Source organism: Zonotrichia leucophrys, unplaced genomic scaffold, assembly GCF_028769735.1.
Source record: "Zonotrichia leucophrys gambelii isolate GWCS_2022_RI unplaced genomic scaffold, RI_Zleu_2.0 Scaffold_242_78445, whole genome shotgun sequence".
Taxonomy (NCBI): Eukaryota; Metazoa; Chordata; class Aves; order Passeriformes; family Passerellidae; genus Zonotrichia; species Zonotrichia leucophrys.
The window spans coordinates 55,443-78,445 of NW_026992447.1; the positions used below are offsets into that span (position 1 = coordinate 55,443).

Consider the following 23,003-nt stretch of genomic DNA (forward strand, 5'->3'; position numbering starts at 1 on the left):
AATAAAATAGTGAAAAAAATCCCGAAAAATACCCCAAAAAAATAGGAAAAAATTCCAAAAAATCCTGAAAAAAACCCCCAAAAATACAGAAAAAAATCCCAGAAAATTCCCCAAAAATTCCGAAAAAATCCCCAAAAAAATCACTAAGAAATCCCCCAAAAATCCCGAATTAAATCCCCCAAAAATCGAAAAAAAAATCCCAAAAAATCAAAATAAAATCGCGAAAAAAATCCCAAAAATTCCCTAAAAAAATCCCCAAGAATCACGAAAAATCCCCCCAAAAAATCCCCCAAAAATGAAGAAAAAAATCCCAAAAAATTAAAAAAAAAGCAAAAAAATTCCAATTTTTTCCCCAAATTTTCAGATGCCCATGGAGGTCAACTCCAGCGCGGCGCCCCCCGGCCCTGCCCCTTTCCTGGGGGCCGCCCCCGCCCCCCGGCTGCCCTCGGTGCCCCCGAAGTCGCCCCCGGCCCGCAGCGCCACCAGCGCCGAGCCCAGCGCGGCCCTGGGGGGACCCCCGGGCCCCCCCGGCAGCTGCAGCAGCAGCGTCGCCACCGCGGCCACGCCGTCCTCCGTCGGCTCCAACGTCACCGGCCCCGCCCCCTGCCCCGCCCACCGCCCCGCCCCCCGCCGCGCCGGCCCCGCCCCCGCCCCCGCCCCCTTGGGCGGAACCAAAGAGCTTTTGGCGGGGGGGGCCTGGGCGGGGCCAAAGCGGAGAGGTTGGGGGTCGGCAGGGGAGGTTTGGGGGGGGAAATGGGGATTTTTGGGGTCCAAAGGGGAAAATTTGGGGTCCAAATGGGAAAATTTGGGGTCCAAAGGGGAAAATTTGGGGTCCAAAGGGGAAAATTTGGGGTCAAAAGGGGAAATTTTGGGGTCCAGAGGAGAAAATTTGGGGTCCAAAGGTGAAAATTTGGGGTCCAGAGGTGAAATTTTGGGGTCAAGAGGTGAAAATTTGGGGTCAAGAGGTGAAAATTTGGGGTCAAGAGATGAAATTTTGGGGTCCAAAGGTGAAATTTTGGGGTCCAAAATGGGGTTTTGGTGGCCCAACCGGAGATTTTGGGGGTCCCGGAGAGGATTTTGGGGCTCCAGAGGGGAAAATTTGGGGTCCAAAGGTGAAGTTTGGTGGCCAAAACGGAGATTTTGGGGGTCCAAAGATGAAAATTTGGGGTCCGAAGGTGAAATTTTGGGGTCCCGGAGAGGATTTTGGGGGTCCAGAGGTGAAGTTCGGTGGCCAAAATGAGAATTTTGGGGGTCCAAGGTGGAATTTTGGGGGTCCCGAGGTTGGGCTGGGGGGTTTGGACCCCCCGAGGACAAATTTTGGCAATTTTGGGGCTCCACGGGCGAATTTTGGCTCCCGGATTTGACGTTTTGGTGGCCGGACCCCAAATTTTGGTTTCCCGACCCCAAATTTTGGTTGCCCGACCCCAAATTCCTCTGTCCCACCCCAGAACTTTGGTGGCCACCTCCGGAACCTTGAGAACCCCCAAAATTCTGATTCCCACCCAAATTTTGACGTCCACCCCCAAAACTCTGATTTCCGCCGCCCAGATTTTGGTAACCCCCAAAATTCTGATTTCCACCCCCAAAACTTTGATTTCCACCACCCAAATTCTGATGACCTCCAGAACTTTGGTTCCCACCTCCAGGACCTTGAGAACCTCCAAAATTTTGGTGTCCACCACCCGAATTTTGGTGTCCACCTCCAGAACTTTGGTTCCCACCTCCGTAACTTTGGTTCCCACCACCCAAATTTTGATTTCCACCTCCAGAACCTTGAGAACCTCCAAAATTTTGATGTCCACCTCCATAACTTTGATGTCCACCTCCATAACTTTGGTTCCCACCTCCATAACTTTGGTTCCCACCTCCATAACTTTGGTTCCCACCTCCAGAACCTTGATGACCTCCAGAACTTTGGTTCCCACCTCCATAACTTTGGTTCCCACCTCCAGAACCCTGAGAACCTCCAAAATTTTGATGTCCACCTCCATAACTTTGGTTCCCACCCCCATAACTTTGGTTCCCACCACCCAAACCCTGGTTCCCACCTCCAGAACCTTGAGAACCTCCAAAATTTTGGTGTCCACCTCCATAACTTTGATGTCCACCTCCATAACTTTGGTTCCCACCACCCAAACCCTGGTTCCCACCTCCATAACTTTGATGTCCACCTCCAAAACTTTGATAACCACCCGAATTTTGGTTCCCACCTCCATAACTCTGGTTCCCACCACCCAAACCCTGGTTCCCACCTCCAGAACCTTGAGAACCTCCATAACTTTGATGTCCACCTCCAGAACCTTGATGTCCACCTCCAAAACTTTGATAACCACCTGAATTTTGGTTCCCACCTCCATAACTTTGGTTCCCACCTCCAGAACCTTGATGACCTCCATAACTTTGGTTCCCACCACCCAAACCCTGGCTCCCGCCCCCGGCACAAGCAGCCCTGGCGCCCACCGCCATCTCCAGCAGGTTCTCGCGGTGGCCCCAGCAGGGCTGGAAGCACACGGTGACCCTGGCGAAGGGCCGCGCCGCCATCTTGGACATCTCCTGGCGGTGGCGCCGCCGCTCGTGCCGCGCGTCCAGGCCCTGCTTGGCCTTCCAGAGCAGCACGCACACGGCCAGGAACAGGAAGAAGCACGAGAAGAAGACCGAGAAGAAGACAAAGAGGTCGATGTGCGCCTGGTCCTGCCTGAAGAACAGCAGACCCTGAGAAGGTTCTGGACCGCCCAGGACCAGCAGGTAGAAGCGCGTGGACTTGAGCGGGTGGGCCTGGTGGGGGTAGGTGAGGACCAGGCGGTCGCGGACCCCCCGGACCACCAGGGCGGGCACGGGGTGGGACACGGTCAGGTAGGTGACCAGGCCGTGGGCGCGTTCCTCCAGCAGGGCGGGGACGGCGGCGCTGGGCGAGGGCGCGGCCGGGGGGGCGGCCGAGTGACCACTGGAGTGACCACTGTGACCAGAGTGACCACTGGTCTGGCCACCGAGGTGACCATCGTGACCACTGAAATCACCTCTGGGGCCACCAAAAGTTCTGGGGTCATCACCTTGACCAGAGTGACCACTGTGACCAATGTGACCACTGAAATCACCCCTGGGGCCACCAAAGGTTCTGGGGTCATCGGAGTGACCACTGTGACCAGAGTGACCAGTCTGGCCACCAAGGTGAGTTTGAGGGCCATCAAGGGCTCTGGAGTCATCAGAGTGACCAGAGTGACCACCGTGACCAGAGTGACCACCAAGGTGGGGCTGGGGGCCACCAAAAGTTCTGGGATCATCAGCTTGACCAGAGTGACCACCGTGACCAGTTTGGCCACTGAAATCACCTCTGGGGCCACCAAAAGCTCTGGGGTCATCACCTTGACCACCGTGACCAGTCTGGCCACCAAGGTGACCATCATGACCACTGAAATCACCTCTGGGGCCACCAAAGGTTCTGGGGTCATCACCTTGACCAGAGTGACCACTGTGACCACCAGGAGCAGCTCCAGGAGCTCCAGAACTTCCGGCCAGGCCGGGCAGAGCAGTGGGAGCGGCCCCAGCACCTGCAGGGCCACCACCAAAGGTGCCACCACCAAAGGTGCCACCACCAGTCCAGGAGGTCCCAAAGGTGCCACCAAAGCTCCCAAAGGTGCCACCACCGGTTCCAAAGGTTTCACCACCGGTTCCTGAAGACCTCAAGGTGCCACCACCGGTTCCTGAGGTCCCAAAGCTCCCAAATGTCCCACCACCGGTCCCACCACCGGTTCCTGAGGTCTTAAAGGTGTCCTCTCCTTGACCATCAAAAGTCCCAAAGGTGCCACCGGTCCCAAAGGTCCCACTGGTGCCACCACCGGTTCCTGACGTTCCTGAGCTCCCAAAGCTCCCAAAGGTGCCACCACCGGTCCCAAAGGTGCCACCACCGGTTCCTGAAGTTCCAAAGGTGCCACCACCGGTTCCTGACGTTCCTGAGCTCCCAAAGCCCCCAAAGGTCCCACCACCAATTCCTGAAGTCCCAAAGGTCCCACCACCGGTTCCTGAGGTTCCTGAGCTCCCAAAGCTCCCAAAGGTCCCACCACCGGTCCCAAAGGTGCCACCACCGGTTCCTGAGGTCCCAAAGCCCCCAAAGGTCCCACCACCGCCCCCGCCAGGCGCCTGCAGGCGCACGCGGTGCCGCCCCGTGCCCGGCTCCACGTCCACGGCGAAGGTGTCGTAGGCGGTGGCCACGTAGAGGTCCACGGCGCCGAAGGTGACGTCCAGCGTGACGCGGATGTCCACGTTGGTGAACTTGGGCTGCACGGCGAAGGGCACCGAGCGGCCGGGCGGCAGCGGGCGGCGCTGGGGCGGCGGGAAGCAGTGGGACTGGGAGGAGGGGTCCAGGCAGTACTCCTGCTCCACCACCAGCACCCGGTAACACTGCTGGCCACCAACGGGGTGGCCCTGGAAGGAGTCGCGGCACTTGGAGCACTGTGGGGACACCGAGGATGGCGTGGTCAGGGTCATGGAGAACATTGGGGTTGGAAAAAGAGAGGTTCTGAGGGTGCTGGTGGCACCAGAACCTTGAGGAACCTGGTGGGTTCCATCCCTACATCCCCACCAGGACATCTTAGAGAAGGTTCTGGCACTTAGAGCACTGCGGGGACACCAAACATGTCATGGTTGAGGTCATGGAGAACATTGAGATCATTGGGACTGAGTTTGGAGCGTCCTGGTGGCACCAGAACCTCGAGGAACCTGCTGGGTTCCATCCCTACGTCCCCACCAGAACATCTTAGAGAAGGTTCTGGCACTTGGAGCACTGCGGGGACACCAAGGATGGCGTGGTCAGGGCCATGGAGAACATTGAGATCAGTGGGACTGAGATCAGGCCATGCTGGTGGCAGCAGAACCCTGAGGAACCTCTTGGGTTCCATCCCTACGTCCCCACCAGAACATCTTAGAGAAGGTTCTGGCACTTGGACCATCCTGGAGGCAGCAGAACCCTGAGGAACCTGGTGGGTTCCATCCCTACGTCCCCACCAGAACATCTTAGAGAAGGTTCTGGCACTTGGAGCACTGCGGGGACACCAGAAATGTCATGGGTGAGGTCATGGAGATCATTGGGGTTGGAAAAAGAGAGGTTCTGAGGGTGCTGGTGGCCCCAGAACCCTGAGGAACCTGCTGGGTTCCATCCCTACGTCCCCACCAGAACCCTTGGAGAAGGTTCTAGAACCAGTTCTGCACTTCTGATGTCACCAAAGATGCCATGGAGATCATTGGGGTTGAGGTCAGGCCATGCTGGTGGCACCAGAACCTTGAGGAACCTGCTGGGTTCCATCCCTACGTCCCCACCAGAACCCCTGGAGAAGGTTCTGGAGCCAGTTCTGCAGTGGGACTGGGAGGCGGGGTCCAGGCAGTACTCCTGCTCCACCACCAGCACCCGGTAACACTGCTGGCCACCAACGGGGTGGCCCTGGAAGGAGTCGCGGCACTTGGAGCACTGTGGGGACACCAGGGATGGCGTGGTCAGGGTCATGGAGAACATTGAGATCATGGGGGTTGAGTCTGGAGTATCCTGGTGGCACCAGAACCCTGAGGAACCTCCTGGGTTCCATCCCTACGTCCCCACCAGAACATCTTAGAGAAGGTTCTGGCACTTGGAGCACTGCGGGGACACCAGAAATGGCGTGGTCAGGGTCATGGAGAACATTGGGGTTGGAAAAAGAGAGGTTCTGAGGGTGCTGGTGGCACCAGAACCCTGAGGAACCTGGTGGGTTCCATCCCTACGTCCCCACCAGGACATCTTAGAGAAGGTTCTGGCACTTGGAGCACTGCGAGGACACCGAAAATGCAACTGGTGAGGTCATGGAGAACATTGGACTGAGATCAGGCCATCCTGGTGGCCCCAGAACCCTGAGGAACCTCCTGGGTTCCATCCCTACGTCCTCACCACAACACCCTACAGAAGGTTCTGGCACTTGGAGCACTGCGAGGACACCGAAAATGCAACTGGTGAGGTCATGGAGATCAGTGGGACTGAGATCAGGCCATGCTGGAGGTACCAGAACCCTGAGGAACCTGCTGGGTTCCATCCCCACGTCCTCACCACAAAACCCTACAGAAGGTTCTGGCACTTGGAGCACTGCGGGGACACCAGAAATGCCACCGGTGAGGTCATGGAGATCATGGGGATCATTGGGGTTGAGGTCAGGCCATGCTGGAGGCAGCAGAACCCTGAGGAACCTGCTGGGTTCCATCCCTACGTCCTCACCACAAAACCCTACAGAAGGTTCTGGCACTTGGAGCACTGCGGGGACACCAAGGATGGCGTGGTTGAGGTCATGGAGAACATTGAGATCATCAACATTGAGTTTGGACCATCCTGGAGGCAGCAGAACCTTGAGGAACCTGCTGGGTTCCATCCCTACGTCCCCACCAGAACATCTTAGAGAAGGTTCTGGCACTTGGAGCACTGCGGGGACACCAGGAATGGCGTGGTCAGGGTCATGGAGAACATTGGGGTGACTGGGGTTGAGTTTGGAGCATCCTGGTGGCAGCAGAACCTCGAGGAACCTGGTGGGTTCCATCCCTACGTCCCCACCAGGACATCTTAGAGAAGGTTCTGGCACTTGCAGCACTGCAGGGACACCAGGAATGGCATGGTCAGGGTCATGGAAGTCACTGAGATCATTGAGATGGAGCTCAGGCCATGCTGGAGGCAGCAGAACCCTGAGGAACCTCCTGGGTTCCATCCCCACGTCCTCACCACAAAACCCTACAGAAGGTTCTGGCACTTGGAGCACTGCGAGGACACCAGAAATGCCACCAGTGAGGTCATGGAGATCATTGAGATCATCAACATTGAGTTTGGAGCATCCTGGAGGCAGCAGAACCCTGAGGAACCTGGTGGGTTCCATCCCCATGTCCTCACCAAAACCCCCTACAGAAGTTCTGGAATGGATTCTGGATTTGGGGACACCAAGGATGGCATGGTCAGGGTCATGGAGGTCACTGAGATCATTGGGACTGAGTTTGGAGCATCCTGGAGGCGGCAGAACCTTGAGGAACCTGGTGGGTTCCATCCCTACGTCCCCACCAGGACATCTTAGAGAAGTTCTGGAATGGATTCTGGATTTGGGGACACCAAGGATGGGATGGTCAGGGTCATGGAGAACACTGAGATCGTCAACATTGAGTTTGGAGCATCCTGGTGGCACCAGAACCTCGAGGAACCTGGTGGGTTCCATCCCTACGTCCCCACCAGGACATCTTAGAGAAGGTTCTGGCACTTAGAGCACTGCGGGGACACCGAGGATGGCGTGGTCAGGGTCATGGAGATCATGGACATCATTGGGGTTGAGGTCAGGCCATGCTGGAGGCAGCAGAACCCTGAGGAACCTGCTGGGTTCCATCCCCACGTCCCCACCAGAACCCCTGGAGAAGGTTCTGGAACCACTCCTACACTTATGGTTTTTTTTTTTTTTTTCCCCATTTTGCCCCAATTTTATCCCAAATTTCTCCCTTTTTTTTCCATTTCTCGCCCATTTCCTCCTCCCCAGCTGTGCCCAATTCCCAATTTTCCCTCCAAAACCCCCAAATTTCCATCAATTTTCCCCCAATTTTCACCATTTTTCCCCCCAATTTTCGCCGTTTTTCCCCATTTTCTCCCCCCCAGCCGTGCCCCAGCTGTGCCCAGGTGTGCCCAGGTGTGCCCAAATTCCCAATTTTCCCTCCAAAACCCCCAAATTTCCACCGATTTTCACCCAATTTTCACCATTTTTTCCCCATTTTCTCCCCCCAGCCGTGCCCAGGTGTGCCCAGCTGTGCCCAAATTCCCAATTTCCCCTCCAAAACCCCCAAATTTCCACCGATTTTCCCCCAATTTTCGCCGTTTTCCCCCCATTTTCTCCCCCCCAGCTGTGCCCAGCTGTGCCCAGGTGTGCCCAATTCCCAATTTTCCCTCCAAAACCCCAAATTTCCACCGATTTTCACCCAATTTTCGCCGTTTTCCCCCCAATTTTCGCCGTTTTTCCCCCATTTTTCCCCATTTTCTCCCCCCCAGGTGCCCCCAGGTGTGCCCAGCCGTGCCCAGCCATGCCCAGGTGTGCCCAGGTGTGCCCAGGTGCGTTACCTGGTGCCGGTAGCAGTCTCTGCGCTCGGGGCAGGCGCCGCTCTCGGTGTTGTTCTGGCACGGGCACCCGGTGCCATCCAGCTCGTTGCAGGTGTCGGCGTGCCCGTTGCACTGGCACCTGCCCACACGTGGGCACCAATCAACTCAATGCCACCCTCCCTGGTTTGCCCAAAATTTCCCCTTTTTTTCCCAATTTTTTCCCAGTTTTATTCCAATTTTTTCTGATTTTTTTCCTATTTTTTCCCCATTTTTCCCCAATTCTTGCCAGTTTTCCCCAGCTCGTTGCACTGGCACCTGCCCGCAGGTGGGCACCAATCACGTCAATGCCATCTTAAATTTTCCCAAATTTTTCCCAAATTTTCCCCAATTTTTTTCCTATTTTTCCCCAATTTTTTCTCATTTTTTTCCAATTTTTTCTAATTTTTTTCCTATTTTTTCCCCATTTTCCCCCAGCTCGTTGCAGGTGTCGGCGTGCCCGTTGCACTGGCACCTGACAAAAGGTGGGCACCAATCACGTCAATGCCACCCTCCCTGGTTTGCCCAAATTTTCCCCAAATTTTATCATTTTTTCCCAATTTTTTACCATTTTTTTTCCAAATTTTTCAGGATTTTTTTCCTATTTTTTCCCCATTTTTTCCCCAGCTCGTTGCAGGTGTCGGCGTGCCCGTTGCACTGGCACCTGCCCACAGGTGGGCACCAATCAACTCAATGCCACCCTCCCTGGTTTGCCCAAAATTTCCCATTTTTTTCCCAATTTTTTTCCCATTTTTTCCCAATTTTTCCCATTTTTTTCCAGGTTTTTCATGACATTTTTCCTATTTTTTCCCCATTTTTCCCCCCCAATTTTTGCCAATTTTCCCCAGCTCGTTGCAGGTGGCACCTGCCTGCACGTGGGCACCAATCACGTCAATGCCATCCCAAATTTTTCCCCAATTTTCCCCAATTTTTTACCATTTTTTTCCCAATTTTTTTCCCATTTTTTTCCAAATTTTTCATGATTTTTTCCTATTTTTTCCCCATTTTTCCCCCAGCTCGTTGCAGGTGTCGGCGTGCCCGTTGCACTGGCACCTGCCCACACGTGGGCACCAATCACATCAATGCCATCCCAAATTTTCCCCAAATTTTCCCAATTTTTTCCCAAATTTTTCCAAGTTTTCCCCAATTTTTTCCCATTTTTTTTCCAGATTTTTCATGATTTTTTTCCTATTTTTCCCCCACTTTTTCCCCAGCTCGTTGCAGGTGTCGGCGTGCCCGTTGCACTGGCACCTGACAAAAGGTGGGCACCAATCACCTCAATGCCACCCTCCCTGGTTTGCCCAAAATTTCCCATTTTTTTCCCAATTTTTTTCCCATTTTTTCCCAATTTTTACCCATTTTTTTCCAAATTTTTCAGGATTTTTTTCCTATTTTTTCCCCATTTTTGCCCAATTTTTGCCAATTTCCCCCAGCTCGTTGCAGGTGGCACCTGCCCGCAGGTGGGCACCACTCAGCTCAATGCCATCCCCATTTTTCCCAAATTTCCCCAATTTTTTCCCAATTTTTTCCCATTTTTTTCCAGATTTTTCATGATTTTTTTCCTATTTTATCCCCATTTTTCCCCCCAATTTTTGCCAATTTTCCCCAGCTCGTTGCAGGTGTCGGCGTGCCCGTTGCACTGGCACCTGCCCACACGTGGGCACCAATCACGTCAATGCCATCCCCACATTTTTCCTAAATTTCCCCAATTTTTTACCATTTTTTTCCCAATTTTTCCCATTTTTTTCCAAATTTTTCATGATTTTTTTCCTATTTTTCCCCATTTTTCCCCAGCTCGTTGCAGGTGTCGGCGTGCCCGTTGCACTGGCACCTGCCCACACGTGGGCACCAATCACGTCAATGCCATGCCGAATTTTCCCAAATTTTCCCCATTTTTTTCCCATTTTTTTCCAGATTTTTCATGATTTTTTTCCTATTTTTTCCCCATTTTTCCCCCAAATTTCCCCCAGCTCGTTGCAGGTGTCGGCGTGCCCGTTGCACTGGCACCTGCCCACACGTGGGCACCAATCACGTCAATGCCATCCCAAATTTTCCCCAAATTTTTCCCAATTTTTCCCCATTTTTTTCCCATACTTTCCCCAATTTTCCTCAAATTTTTCCAATTTTTTCCCAAAATTTTCCCAATTTTTTCCCATATTTTCCTCCAATTTTTGCAACTTTGCTCCAAATTTTCCCAATTTTTTTCCAATGTTTTTTCCAGAATTTTCCCAATTTTTCCCAAGTTTTTTTCCAAAATTTTCCCAATTTTTCCTCATTTTTTGTCTCCTCTTTTCACATCCCCAGGTGTCCCCAAATCCTCAAACTTTCACCGATTTTCCCCAAATTTTCACCAATTTTCCCGAATTTCCCAAACATTCCTCATATTTTCTTTCCAATTTTTTTCAAATTTTATGTCCAATTTTTCTCTCATTTTTTTCCATCCCCAGGTGTGCCCAGGTGTGCTCAGGTGTCCCCAAATCCTCAAATTTTTGTCGATTTTCCCCAAACTTTCACCGATTCTCCCCAAATTTTCATCGATTTTCCCCAAACTTTCACCGATTTTCCCCAAACTTTCACCGATTCTCCCAAATTTTCATCGATTTTCCCCAAACTTTCACCGATTCTCCCCAAATTTTCACCGATTTTCCCCAAACTTTCACCGATTTTCCCCAAACTTTCACCGATTTTCCCCGAATTTTCACCGTTTTTCCCCGAATTTTCCCCAGTTTTCCCGTGCCAGGTGTGCCCGGGTGCCTCACCTGGTGCAGGTGCCATCCAGCATGAAGAACCCGGCCCGGCAGGTGTCGCACCTGTCCCTGCCCAGGTGTGCCCAGGTGTGCCCAGGTGTGCCCAGGTGTGCCCAAATCCTCAAATTTTCACCGATTTTCCCCCAAACTTTCACCGATTTTCTCCCACAATTTTCACCGATTTTCTCCCAAATTTTCACTGATTCTCCCCAAACATTCCTCATATTTTTTTCCCAAATTTTTTCTCAATTTTTGTCTCATTTTTTTTCCATCCCCAGGTGTGCCCAGGTGTGCCCAAATCCTCAAATTTTCACCGATTTTCCCCAAATTTTCACCCATTTTCCCCAAATTTTCACCAATTTTCCCCAAATTTTCACCCAAATTTTCACCGATTTTCCCCAAATTTTCACCGAATTTCCCCAAATTTTCACCGATTTTTCCCCAAATTTTCCCCACTTTTCCCGTGCCAGGTGTGCCCGGGTGCCTCACCTGGTGCAGGTGCCATCCAGCATGAAGAACCCGGCCCGGCAGGTGTCGCACCTGTCCCTGCCCAGGTGTGCCCAGGTGTGCCCAGGTGTGCCCAGGTGTGCCCAAATTCCCCAATTTTCACCGATTTTCCCCAAATTTTCACCGAATTTCTCAATTTTTCCCCAAACTTTCCTCGTATTTTTTTTCCCAATTTTTTTCTCATTTTTTGTCCAATTTTGTCTCATTCTTTTCCAACCCCAGGTGTGCCCAGGTGTGCCCAGGTGTCCCCAAATCCTCAAATTTTTGTCAATTTTCCCCAAATTTTCACCGATTTTTCCCCCAAATTTTCACCGAATTTCTACATTTTTTCCCAAACATTCCTCATATTTTTTTCCCAAATTTTTTCTCAATTTTTGTCTCATTTTTTTCCATCCCCAGGTGTGCCCAGGTGTGCCCAAATCCTCAAATTTTCACCGATTTTCCCCAAATTTTCACCGATTTTCCCCGAATTTTCACCGTTTTTCCCCGAATTTTCCCCAGTTTTCCCGTGCCAGGTGTGCCCGGGTGCCTCACCTGGTGCAGGTGCCATCCAGCATGAAGAACCCGGCCCGGCAGGTGTCGCACCTGTCCCTGCCCAGGTGTGCCCAGGTGTGCCCAGGTGTGCCCAAATCCTCAAATTTTCACTGATTTTCCCCAAACATTCCTCATATTTTTTTCCCAAATTTTTTCGAATTTTTTGTCTCATTTTTTGTGTCATTTTTTTCCATCCCCAGGTGTGCCCAGGTGTGCCCAGGTGTGCCCAAGTGTCCCTAAATTCTCAAATTTTTGTCTATTTTCCCCAAACTTCCGCAGATTTTCCCCAAATTTTTACTGATTTTCCCCAAACTTTCCTCATATTTTTTCCCAAATTTTTTCTCATTTTATGTCCAATTTTTTTCTCATTTTTTTCCATCCCCAGGTGTGCTCAGGTGTGCTCAGGTGTCCCCAAATCCTCAAATTTTCATCGATTTTCCCCGAACTTTCACCGATTTTCCCCGAATTTTCACCGTTTTTCCCCAAATTTTCCCCAGTTTTCCCGTGCCAGGTGTGCCCGGGTGCCTCACCTGGTGCAGGTGCCATCCAGCATGAAGAACCCGGCCCGGCAGGTGTCGCACCTGTCGCCCACGCTGTTGTCCTGGCAGTTGACGCACACGGCCTGCGCCTCGCTGGGGCCCTCGGGCACCCACGTGTGCAGCTGCAGGTGGGCACAGGTGGGCACAGGTGAGGGCACAGGTGTGTTTGTCCATCCCCAGGTGTGCCCAGGTGTGTGCCCAGGTGTGACCCAAACATGTCCCAGGTGTGCCCAGGTGTGTCTGTCCATGCCCAGGTGTGCCCCAAATGTGTCCCAGGTGTGCCCAGGTGTGTTTGTACATGCCCAGGTGTGCCCAGGTGTGTTTGCCCATCCCCAGGTGTGTGCCCAGGTGTGCCCCAAATGTGTCCCAGGTGTGCCCAGGTGTGTTTGTTGGTGCCCAGGTGTGCCCAGGTGTGTTTGCCCATCCCCAGGTGTCCCCAGGTGTGCCCAGGTGTGTGCCCAGCTGTAACCCAAACATGTCCCAGGTGTCCCCAGGTGTGTTTGTCCATGCCCAGGTGTGCCCAGGTGTGCCCAGGTGTGCCCAGGTGTGTTTGTACATGCCCAGGTGTGCCCAGGTGTCCCCAGGTGTGCCCAGGTGTGTTTGCCCATCCCCAGGTGTGCCCAGGTGTGCCCCAAATGTGTCCCAGGTGTGCCCACGTGTGTCTGTCCATCCCCAGGTATGCCCAGGTGTGTGCCCAGGTGTGTTTGTACATGCCCAGGTGTCCCCAGGTGTGCCCAGGTGTGTTTGTCCATCCCCAGATGTCTCCAGGTACTTGCAGGTGTGCCCAGGTGTGTCCCTGGGTGAGCCCAGATGTGCTTGTCCATTCCCAGGTGTGCCCAGGTGCCCCCAGGTAACCCCAAACCCCCCAAAATCCCCATTTTTCACCCTGTTTTTTCCATGTATCTCCTCCCAGGTGCCCCCAGGTAACCCCAAACCCCCAAAATCCCCTTTTTTTTACCCAGTTTTTGGCATTTATCCCCTCCCAGGTGCCCCAGGTGTGCCCCCAGATGTGCCCAGGTGCCCCCAGGTAACCCCAAACCCCCCAAAATCCCCATTTCCCACCCAAATTTCACCCAGTTTTTTCCATGTATGCCCTCCCAGCTGTGCCCAGGTGTGCCCAGTCTCTCTCACCAGGTGTGCCCAGGTAACCCCAAACCCCCCAAAATCCCCATTTTTCACCCAAATTTCACCCAGTTTTTGGCATATATCCCCTCCCAGGTGTGCCCCCAGGTGTGCCCAGGTGCCCCCAGCTGTGCCAGGTGTGCCAGGTGCGCTCACCAGGTGCACCCAGGTAACCCCAAACCCCAAAATCCCCATTTCCCACCCAAATTTCACCCAGTTTTTTCCATGTATCCCCTCTCAGGTGTGCCCGGTCTCTCACCAGGTGCGCCTCCAGCGGGTGCCGGGCGGGGTCGCGCCGGTGCCGCTCCAGGTGGGCGCGGCTCAGGCAAACGTCGGCGCGGCCGCGGCAGAAGGAGCGGCAGGGGAGGCACAAACCACCGGAAAGGGCGGAGCCAACGAAACCCGGGCGGCACTGCTGGCACTGCGGGCCCTGCGCAGGTAAGGACAGGTGAGAACAGGTGTGTCAGTGTGTGTGTTACAGGTGTGTCACTGTGGGTGTGTCACTGTGGGTGTGTCACAGGTGAGACAGGAGCCGCCGGAAAGGGCGGAGCCAACGAAGCCCGGGCGGCACTGCTGGCACTGCGGGCCCTGCAACGACAGGTAACGACAGGTGTGTTACACACAGGTGTGTGTGTCACTGTGTGTGTGTTACAGATGTGTCATAGGTATGTTACAGGTGTGTCACTGTGAGTGTGTTACAGGTGTGTCACAGGTGTATCACTGTGTGTGTGTGTTTACAGGTGTGTGTGTCACTGTGGGTGTGTCACAGGTGTGTCACACACAGGTGTGTCACTGTGGGTGTGTCACTGTGGGTGTGTCACAGGTGTGTTACTGTGTGTGTTACAGGTGGGTGTGTCACTGTGGGTGTGTCATTGTGTGCGTCACAGGTGAGCTCAGGTGTGTTCCAGGTGTGGTGTCCCCACTCCAACCAAGCCACTCCCACCCCTGTAACCCAACCCAGAGCTCACCTGAGCCCAGGTAACCCCACCTGGAGCCCAGGTAAGCCCAGGTGAGCTCACCTGGGTGTTGTTCATACACCTGAGGCAGGCGTCTCTCTCCATTGGCCCCGCGCAGTCGCTGTGGCCGTTGCAGGCGCAGGGCGTGGCGCAGTCCCCGCCCCCCCAGGTAACCCCCCAGGTAACCCCACCTGGGTTAACCCCACCTGAGCTCACCTGTGTGTTGTTCATACACCTGAGGCAGGTGTCTCTCTCCATTGGCCCCGCGCAGTCGCTGTGGCCGTTGCAGGCGCAGGGCGTGGCACAGGGCGTGGCACAGTCCCCGCCCCCCCAAGCCCAGGTAACGCCCCCAGGTAACCCCAGGTGAGCTCACCTGTGTGTTGTTCATACACCTGAGGCAGGTATCCCTCGCTGTCGGTCCCGCGCAGTCGCTGTGGCCGTTGCAGGCGCAGGGCGTGGCGCAGTCCCCGCCCCCCCAGGTAACCCCCCAGGTAACCCCACCTGAGCTCACCTGTGTGTTGTTCATACACCTGAGGCAGGTATCCGTGGCTCCAGGCCCCGCGCAGTCGCTGTGGCCGTTGCAGGCGCAGGGCGTGGCACAGTCCCCGCCCCCCCCAGGTAACACCCCCAGGTAACCCCAGGTGAGCTCACCTGTGTGTTGTTCATACACCTGAGGCAGGTGTCCCTCTCCATTGGCCCCGCGCAGTCGCTGTGGCCGTTGCAGGCGCAGGGCGTGGCACAGGGCGTGGCACAGTCCCCACCCCCAGGTAACCCCCAGGTAACCCCAATTGGAGCCCAGGTGAGCTCACCTGTGTGTTGTTCATACACCTGAGGCAGGTGTCTCTCTGGGCGGGCCCCGCGCAGTCGCTGTGGCCGTTGCAGGCGCAGGGCGTGGCGCAGTCCCCGCCCACGAAGCCGAAGTGGCAGCGACACCTGTCGGGCTCCAGGCAGGTGCCGTTGGCGCAGCCCTGGCGGCACACGGGGCGGCACTCACCTGTGCGGCTGCACACACACCTGGGTTAGGGGGGATACCTGGGGACACCTGGGATACCTGGGGCACACCTGAGATAGCCCAGACACACCTGAGATACCTGGGGGACACCTGGGGCACACCTGGGATACACCTGGGATACACCTGGGATACACCTGAGATACACCTGAGATACCTGGGGCACACCTGGGATAGCTGGGGCACACCTGAGATACACCTGGGATACACCTGAGATACCTGGGGCACACCTGAGATAGCCTAGACACACCTGAGATAACACCTGAGATACCTGGGGCACACCTGAGATACACCTGGGATACCTGGGGCACACCTGGGATAGCTGTCATGTGCCCCTCACCTGTGCGGCTGCAGACACACCGCGGTTAGGGGCACACCTGGGCACACCTGAGATACACCTGAGATACCTGGGGACACCTGAGATACACCTGGGATAGCTGGGGCACACCTGGGATAGCTGTCATGTGCCCCTCACCTGTGCGGCTGCAACGGCACCGCGGTTAGGGGCACACCTGGGGACACCTGGGATAGCTGTGATATGCCCCTCACCTGTGCGGCTGCAACGGCACCGCGGTTAGGGGGGAGGGCTGGGGGTACCTGGGGCACACCTGAGATACACCTGAGATACACCTGGGCACACCTGAGATACACCTGGGGCACACCTGGGCTAGCTGTGATGTGTCCCTCACCTGTGCGGCTGCACACACACCTGGGTTAGGAGCACACCTGAGATACACCTGAGATAGCTGTCATGTGCCCCTCACCTGTGCGGCTGCAGACACACCTGGGTTAGGGGCACACCTGAGATACACCTGAGATAGCCCAGACACACCTGGGACACACCTGAGATAGCTGTGATGTGTCCCTCACCTGTGCGGCTGCAGACACACCGGCATTAGGGGCACACCTGGGATACCTGGGGCACACCTGGGGGACACCTGAGATACACCTGGGGACACCTGAGATACCTGGGGCACACCTGGGATACACCTGAGATAGCTGAGGGGACAGCTGGGATAGCCCAGACACACCTGGGACACACCTGAGACACACCTGGCCTACTTGGGATGTGTCCCAGCCCCACCCAGGTGTGTCCCTCACCTGTCCAGGTGTGTCCCAGCCCTATCCAGGTGTGTCCCAGCCCTATCCAGGTGTGTCCCTGAGTACCCAGCTGTGTCCCAGCCCCGCCCAGGTGTGTCCCTCACCTGCCCAGGTGTGTCCCTGTCCCATTTCTCACCTGCCCAGGTGTGTCCCAGCCCCACCCAGGTGTGTCCCAGCCCCACCCAGGTGTGTCCCTGAGTTCCCAGGTGTGTCCCAGCCCATTTCTCACCTGTCCAGGTGTGTCCCTGGGTTCCCAGGTGTGTCCCAGCCCTATCCAGGTGTGTCCCAGCCCCATTTCTCACCTGTCCATGGTGTACCCCGCCCGGCAGGTGCAGGTGAAGCCCCCAGGTGTGTCCCTGCCCCACCCAGGTGTGTCCCAGCCCCACCCAGGTGTGTCCCAGCCCCACCCAGGTGTGTCCCTGTCCCATTTCTCACCTGTCCAGGTGTGTCCCTGCCCCACCCAGGTGTGTCCCAGCCCTATCCAGGTGTGTCCCCGTCCCATTTCTCACCTGTCCATGCTGTACCCCGCCCGGCAGGTGCAGGTGAAGCCCCCAGGTGTGTCCCTATCCTACCCAGGTGTGTCCCTCACCTGCCCAGGTGTGTCCTTATCCCGCCCAGGTGTGTCCCAGCCCCATTTCTCACCTGTCCAGGTGTGTCCCAGCCCCACCCAGGTGTGTCCCTGTCCCATTTCTCACCTGTCCAGGTGTGTCCCAGCCCTACCCAGGTGTGTCCCAGCCCTATCCAGGTGTGCCCCTGTCCCATTTCTCACCTGCCCAGGTGTGTCCCAGCCCTATCCAGGTGTGTCCCTGAGTTCCCAGGTGTGTCCCAGCCCTGCCCAGGTGTGTCCCAGCCCCGCCCAGGTGTGTCCCTGTCCCATTTCTCACCTGTCCAGGTGTGTCCCAGCCCTATCCAGGTGTGTCCCAGCCCCACCCAGGTGTGTCCCAGCCCTGCCCAGGTGTGTCCTTATCCCACCCAAGTGTATCCCAGCCCCGCCCAGGTGTGTCCCAGCCCTATCCAGGTGTGTCCCTGAGTTCCCAGGTGTGTCCCAGCCCCGCCCAGGTGTGTCCCTCACCTGCCCAGGTGTGTCCCAGCCCTATCCAGGTGTGTCCCAGCCCCACCCAGGTGTGTCCCAGCCCCATTTCTCACCTGTCCATGCTGTACCCTGCCCGGCAGGTGCAGGTGAAGCCGTCGGCCAGGTCGCGGCACACCTGGCTGGGCCCGCAGGTGTGGTGCCCGTTCTCGCACTCGTCCTCGGGGGGGCAGCTCAGGAACGCCCAAACCCCGCCGGCCCCGCACGCCTGGGTCACACCTGGGCACAGGTAACCCCGCAGGTGAGGGGAGGTTCCCAAAATCCCCAAAATTCCCCAAAATTCCCCAAAATTCCAAATGAAAAATTCGAATTTTTAACAAAAACCAAAAAAAATCAGCTCCAAAAACGGCCCCAGGGAAGGCCCCGCACGCCTGGGTCACACCTGGGCACAGGTAACCCCGCAGGTGAGGGGCGGTTCCCAAAAAACCCCAAAATTCCCAAAAAAACCCCCAAAATTCCAACGGAAAAATTCAAAATTTCGACAAAAAAACCCCAAAAATTGACCCAAAAATCAACCCCAAAAATGACCCCAGGGAAGGTCCCACAGGTGTTGGTCACACCTGGGCACAGGTAACCCCGCAGGTGAGGGGAGGTTCCCAAAATTCCCCAAAAAAACCCCAAAATTCCAACGGAAAAATTCAAAATTTCGACAAAAAAAACCCCAAAATTTCAACAAATCCCCCCCCAAAAATTCCCAAAAATTCCCGGGTGCACCTGAGCCCCCCAAACCTCCCTAAAAGCCCCCAAAACCGACCCCAAAAATTCCCAAAAAATTCCCAAAAATCCCGAATTGCCCAAATTTCGATTCTCACCGTGTCGGGGCCCGCTGAGCCCCCCCAAAATCCCCTATAAACCCCCCAAAACCACCTCAAAACTCACTTTAACTGCCCCAAAATCCCCAAAACCGATCCCAAAAAATCCCAAAAAATTCCCAAAAATCCCGAATTCCCCAAATTTCGATTCTCACCGTGTCGGGGCCCGCTGAGCCCCCCCAAAATCCCATATAAACCCCTCAAAACCACCTCAAAACTCACTTTAATCGCCCCAAACCCCCCCAAAACCGACCCCAAAAATTCCCAAAAAATTCCCAAAAATCCCGAATTCCCCAAATTTCGTTCTCACCGTGTCTGGGCCCGCTGAGGCCGCCCTCGAGGCAGCGGCCGCCCCCGTTGTGCCCGGCCCGGGCGCACCTGAGACCCCCAAACCCCCCTGAAACCCCCCCAAAACCGACCCCAAAAATTCCCAAAAAATTCCCAAAAATACCGAATTGCCCAAATTTGGATTCTCACCGTGTCGGGGCCCGCTGAGCCCCCCAAAATCCCTTTAAAAACCCCCCAAAGTCACCTAAAAACCCCCAAAACCCCTCAAAACTGACTTTAACCGCCCCAAACCCCCCAAAACCGACCCCAAAAAATTCCCAAAAATTCCCAAAAAATTCCCAAAAATCCCAAACTCCCCAAATTTGGATTCTCACCGTGTCGGGGCCCGCTGAGCCCGCCCTCGAGGCAGCGGCCGCCCCCGTTGTGCCCGGCCCGGGCGCACCTGAGACCCCCAAACCGCCCTCAAACCCCTCAAACCCCCCCAAAACCGACCCCAAAAATTCCCAAAAAATTCCCAAAAATCCCGAATTCCCCAAATTTCGTTTCTCACCGTGTCTGGGCCCGCTGAGCCCCCCAAAATCCCCTTTAAACCCCCTAATGCCCTCCCCAAACCCCCTCAAAACTCACTTTAACAACCCCAAACCCCCCAAAACCGACCCCAAAAATTCCCAAAAAATTCCCAAAAATCCCGAATTGCCCAAATTTCGTTCTCACCGTGTCGGGGCCCGCTGAGCCCCCCCAAACACCCCCTGAAGTGCCCCCAAAATCCCATATAAACCCCCCAAAACCCCCTCAAAACTGACTTTAACCACCCCAAACCCCCCAAAACCTGACCCCAAAAATTCCCAAAAAATTCCCAAAAATCCCAAACTCCCTAAATTTCAATTCTCACCGTGTCTGAGCCCGCTGAGCCCCCCCAAAATCCCCTATAAACCCCCTAATACCCCCCCCAAACCCCCCGAAACCCTCTCAAAACTCGCTTTAATCACCCCAAACCCCCCCAAAACCGACCCCAAAAATTCCCAAAAAATTCCCAAAAATCCCAAACTCCCCAAATTTCGTTCTCACCGTGTCTGGGCCCGCTGAGGCCGCCCTCGAGGCAGCGGCCGCCCCCGTTGTGCCCGGCCCGGGCGCACCTGAGACCCCCAAACCCCCTGAAACCCCCCAAAACCGACCCCAAAAATTCCCAAAAAATTCCCAAAAATCCCAAAATCCCCAAATTTCGATTCTAACCGTGTCTGGGCCCGCTGAGCCCCCCAAACACCCCCAAAATCCCCTTTAAACCCCCAATACCCTCCCAAAACCCCCTCAAAACTGACTTTAACAGCCCCAAACCCCCCCAAAACCGACCCCAAAAATTCCCAAAAAATTCCCAAAAATCCCAAACTCCCCAAATTTCGTTCTCACCGTGTCGGGGCCCGCTGAGGCCGCCCTCGAGGCAGCGGCCGCCCCCGTTGTGCCCGGCCCGGGCGCACCTGAGACCCCCAAACCCCCCCAAAACCGACCCCAAAAATTCCCAAAAAATTCCCAAAAATCCCGAATTGCCCAAATTTCGTTCTCACCGTGTCGGGGCCCGCTGAGCCCGCCCTCGAGGCAGCGGCCGCCCCCGTTGTGCCCGGCCCGGGCGCACCTGAGACCCCCAAACCCCCCCCAAAACCCCCCCAAAACCGACCCCAAAAATTCCCAAAAAATTCCCAAAAATCCCAAACTCCCCAAATTTCGTTCTCACCGTGTCTGGGCCCGCTGAGCCCCCCCAAACCACCTTTAAAAACCCCCCAAAGTCACCTAAAAACTCCCCAAAACCCCCTCAAAACTCACTTTAACTGTCCCAAATCCCCCCAAAACTGACCCCAAAAATTCCCAAAAAATTCCCAAAAATCCCGAATTGCCCAAATTTCGTTTCTCACCGTGTCGGGGCCCGCTGAGGCCGCCCTCGAGGCAGCGGCCGCCCCCGTTGTGCCCGGCGCGGGCGCACCATCCGCAGCGCGGCCGCCTCAGGCACTGCGAGCACTGCGAGGCCCCCGCGCACTCGGGGGGGGGGCAGCGCTCCGAGGCCCCGCCCCCAGCGCCGGGCGAGGCCCCGCCCCCAGCGCCGGGCGAGGCCCCGCCCCCAGCGCCGAAGGTTCCGGAAGTTGCCGGCGAGGCCCCGCCCCCCCCGCCGGTGAGGAGGCGGCCGCAGCTGCCGGCGAGGCAGCGCAGGGGGGCGAAGCTGGGGCTGAGGCACTGGCGAGGAAAGGGTTAAACCGCGTTAGAAACCCAATGGAATTCACCCAAAATAGCCCAAAAAACGCACCCCAAAAATCCCAGAACAATAAACAAAAAAACAACCCCAAAACCCCCCCGAAAATCCGAAAAGAACCCCCAAAAACTCCCTAAAAACCCCCAAAAGACATCTCTAAAAACCCCCCAAAAACTCCCCAAAACCCCTCCAAAACCTGCCCAGAAAATCCCCAAAAAAGCCTCAAAGAATTCCCCAAAATAACCCCCAAAAAACCCCAAAAAACCCCAAAATAACCCCAAAATAACACCCAAAATAACCCCAAAATAACACCCAAAATACCCCCAAAATAACCCCAAAAAAGCCCCAAAAGAGCCCCAAAATAACCCCCAAAAAATCCCCAAAGAGCCTCAAAAAAGTCCCAAAACAGCCCCAAAGAAAACCCCAAAAAAGCCTCAAAAAAACCCTCAAAAGAGCCTCAAAAAAGCCTCAAAAAACCCCAAAAGAGCCCCCCAAAAATCACTAAAAAACCCCAAAAATACTCCCCAAAACCACTCCAAAACCTGCCCAGAAAATCCCCAAAAAAGCCTCAAAGAAATCCCCAAAATAACCCCCAAAAAAGCCCCAAAAGAGCCCCCAAAAATAACCCCAAAATAGCCCCAAAAGAGCCCCCGGCGAGGCAGCGCAGGGGGGCGAAGCTGGGGCTGAGGCACTGGCGAGGAAAGGGTTAAACCGCGTTAGAAATGGGGAAAAGATGGGGAGAAAAGGGGAAAATAACGGGGGAAAAAAATCCACAAAAAATCAAAATAAAATCAGAAAAAAATGGGAAAAATTGGGGAAACAAATGGGAAAAAGAATCAGAAAAAAATCGAAATAAAATCAGAAAAAAATCTGAAAAAAATCAGAAAAAATCTGAATAAAATCCACAAAAAATCAGAAAAAAATCCGAAAAAAATCAGAAAAAAATCAAAATAAAATTCACAAAAAATTGAAATAAAATCAGAAAAAAATCCGAAAAAAATCAGAAAAAAATCAGAAAAAATCGAAATAAAATCGGAAAAAAATCAGAAAAAATCAGAAAAAAATCAGAAAAAATCGAAATAAAATCAGAAAAAAATCAGAAAAAAATCAGAAAAAATCAAAATAAAATCAGAAAAAAATGAGAAAAAAATCGAAATAAAATTCACCAAAAAATAGAAATAAAATCAGAAAAAAATACGAAAAAAATCCGAAAAAATCAAAATAAAATCAGAAAAAAAATCAGAAAAAAATGAGAAAAAATCGAAATAAAATCGGAAAAAAAATCAGAAAAAAATCTATATAAAATCAGAAAAAAAATCAGAAAAAAAGGGAAAAAAATCAGAAAAATATCAGAAAAAATCGAAATAAAATAAAAAAAATCAGAAAAAAACCAGAAAAAATGGAAATAAAATCAGAAAAAAATCAGAAAAAAATCAGAAAAAAATCGAAAAAAAATCAGAAAAAAATCAGAAATAAAATTGGAAAAAAATCAGAAAAAATTGAAATAAAATCCACAAAAAATCGAAATAAAATCAAAAAAAATCAGAAAAAAATCAAAAAAAAATCAGAAAAAATCAAAATAAAATCAGAAAAAAATCAGAAAAAATCCAAATAAAACTCAGAAAAAAAATCAGAAAAAAATCAGAAAAAATCGAAAGAAAATCAGAAAAAAAATCCGAAAAAAATCTGAAAAAATCCAAATAAAATTGAAAAAAAAAATCAGAAAAAAATCCGAAAAAAATCTGAAAAAATCCAAATAAAATTGGAAAAAAAAATCAGAAAAAAATCCGAAAAAAATCAGAAAAAATAGAAATAAAATTGAAAAAAATCAGAAAAAAATCAGAAAAAAATCAGAAAAAAAATCAGAAAAAAATCCGAAAAAAATCGGAAAAAAAATCCGAAAAAAATCCAAAAAAAATCAGAAAAAATCGAAATAAAATCAGAAAAAAAAA

The 23,003-nt window shown here is 53.3% G+C and overlaps 1 protein-coding gene across 1 annotated transcript; it reads right to left on the minus strand.

Moving 5' to 3' along the window:
- Positions 1 to 360: 360 nt before the first annotated feature.
- On the minus strand, positions 361 to 21,035 carry LOC135441328 (uncharacterized; the record flags this gene model as incomplete). Its single annotated transcript, XM_064700874.1, has 15 exons — positions 361 to 696; positions 1,641 to 1,831; positions 1,887 to 1,904; positions 1,986 to 2,048; positions 2,352 to 3,156; positions 3,213 to 3,505; positions 3,549 to 4,449; positions 5,168 to 5,461; positions 8,093 to 8,210; positions 12,426 to 12,556; positions 13,816 to 13,986; positions 14,886 to 15,221; positions 15,274 to 15,514; positions 17,769 to 17,931; positions 20,720 to 21,035. Coding segments are annotated over 15 exons (4,377 nt in total), but the record flags the coding sequence as incomplete, so codon positions are not given.
- Between the last annotated feature and the right edge of the window lie 1,968 nt (positions 21,036 to 23,003).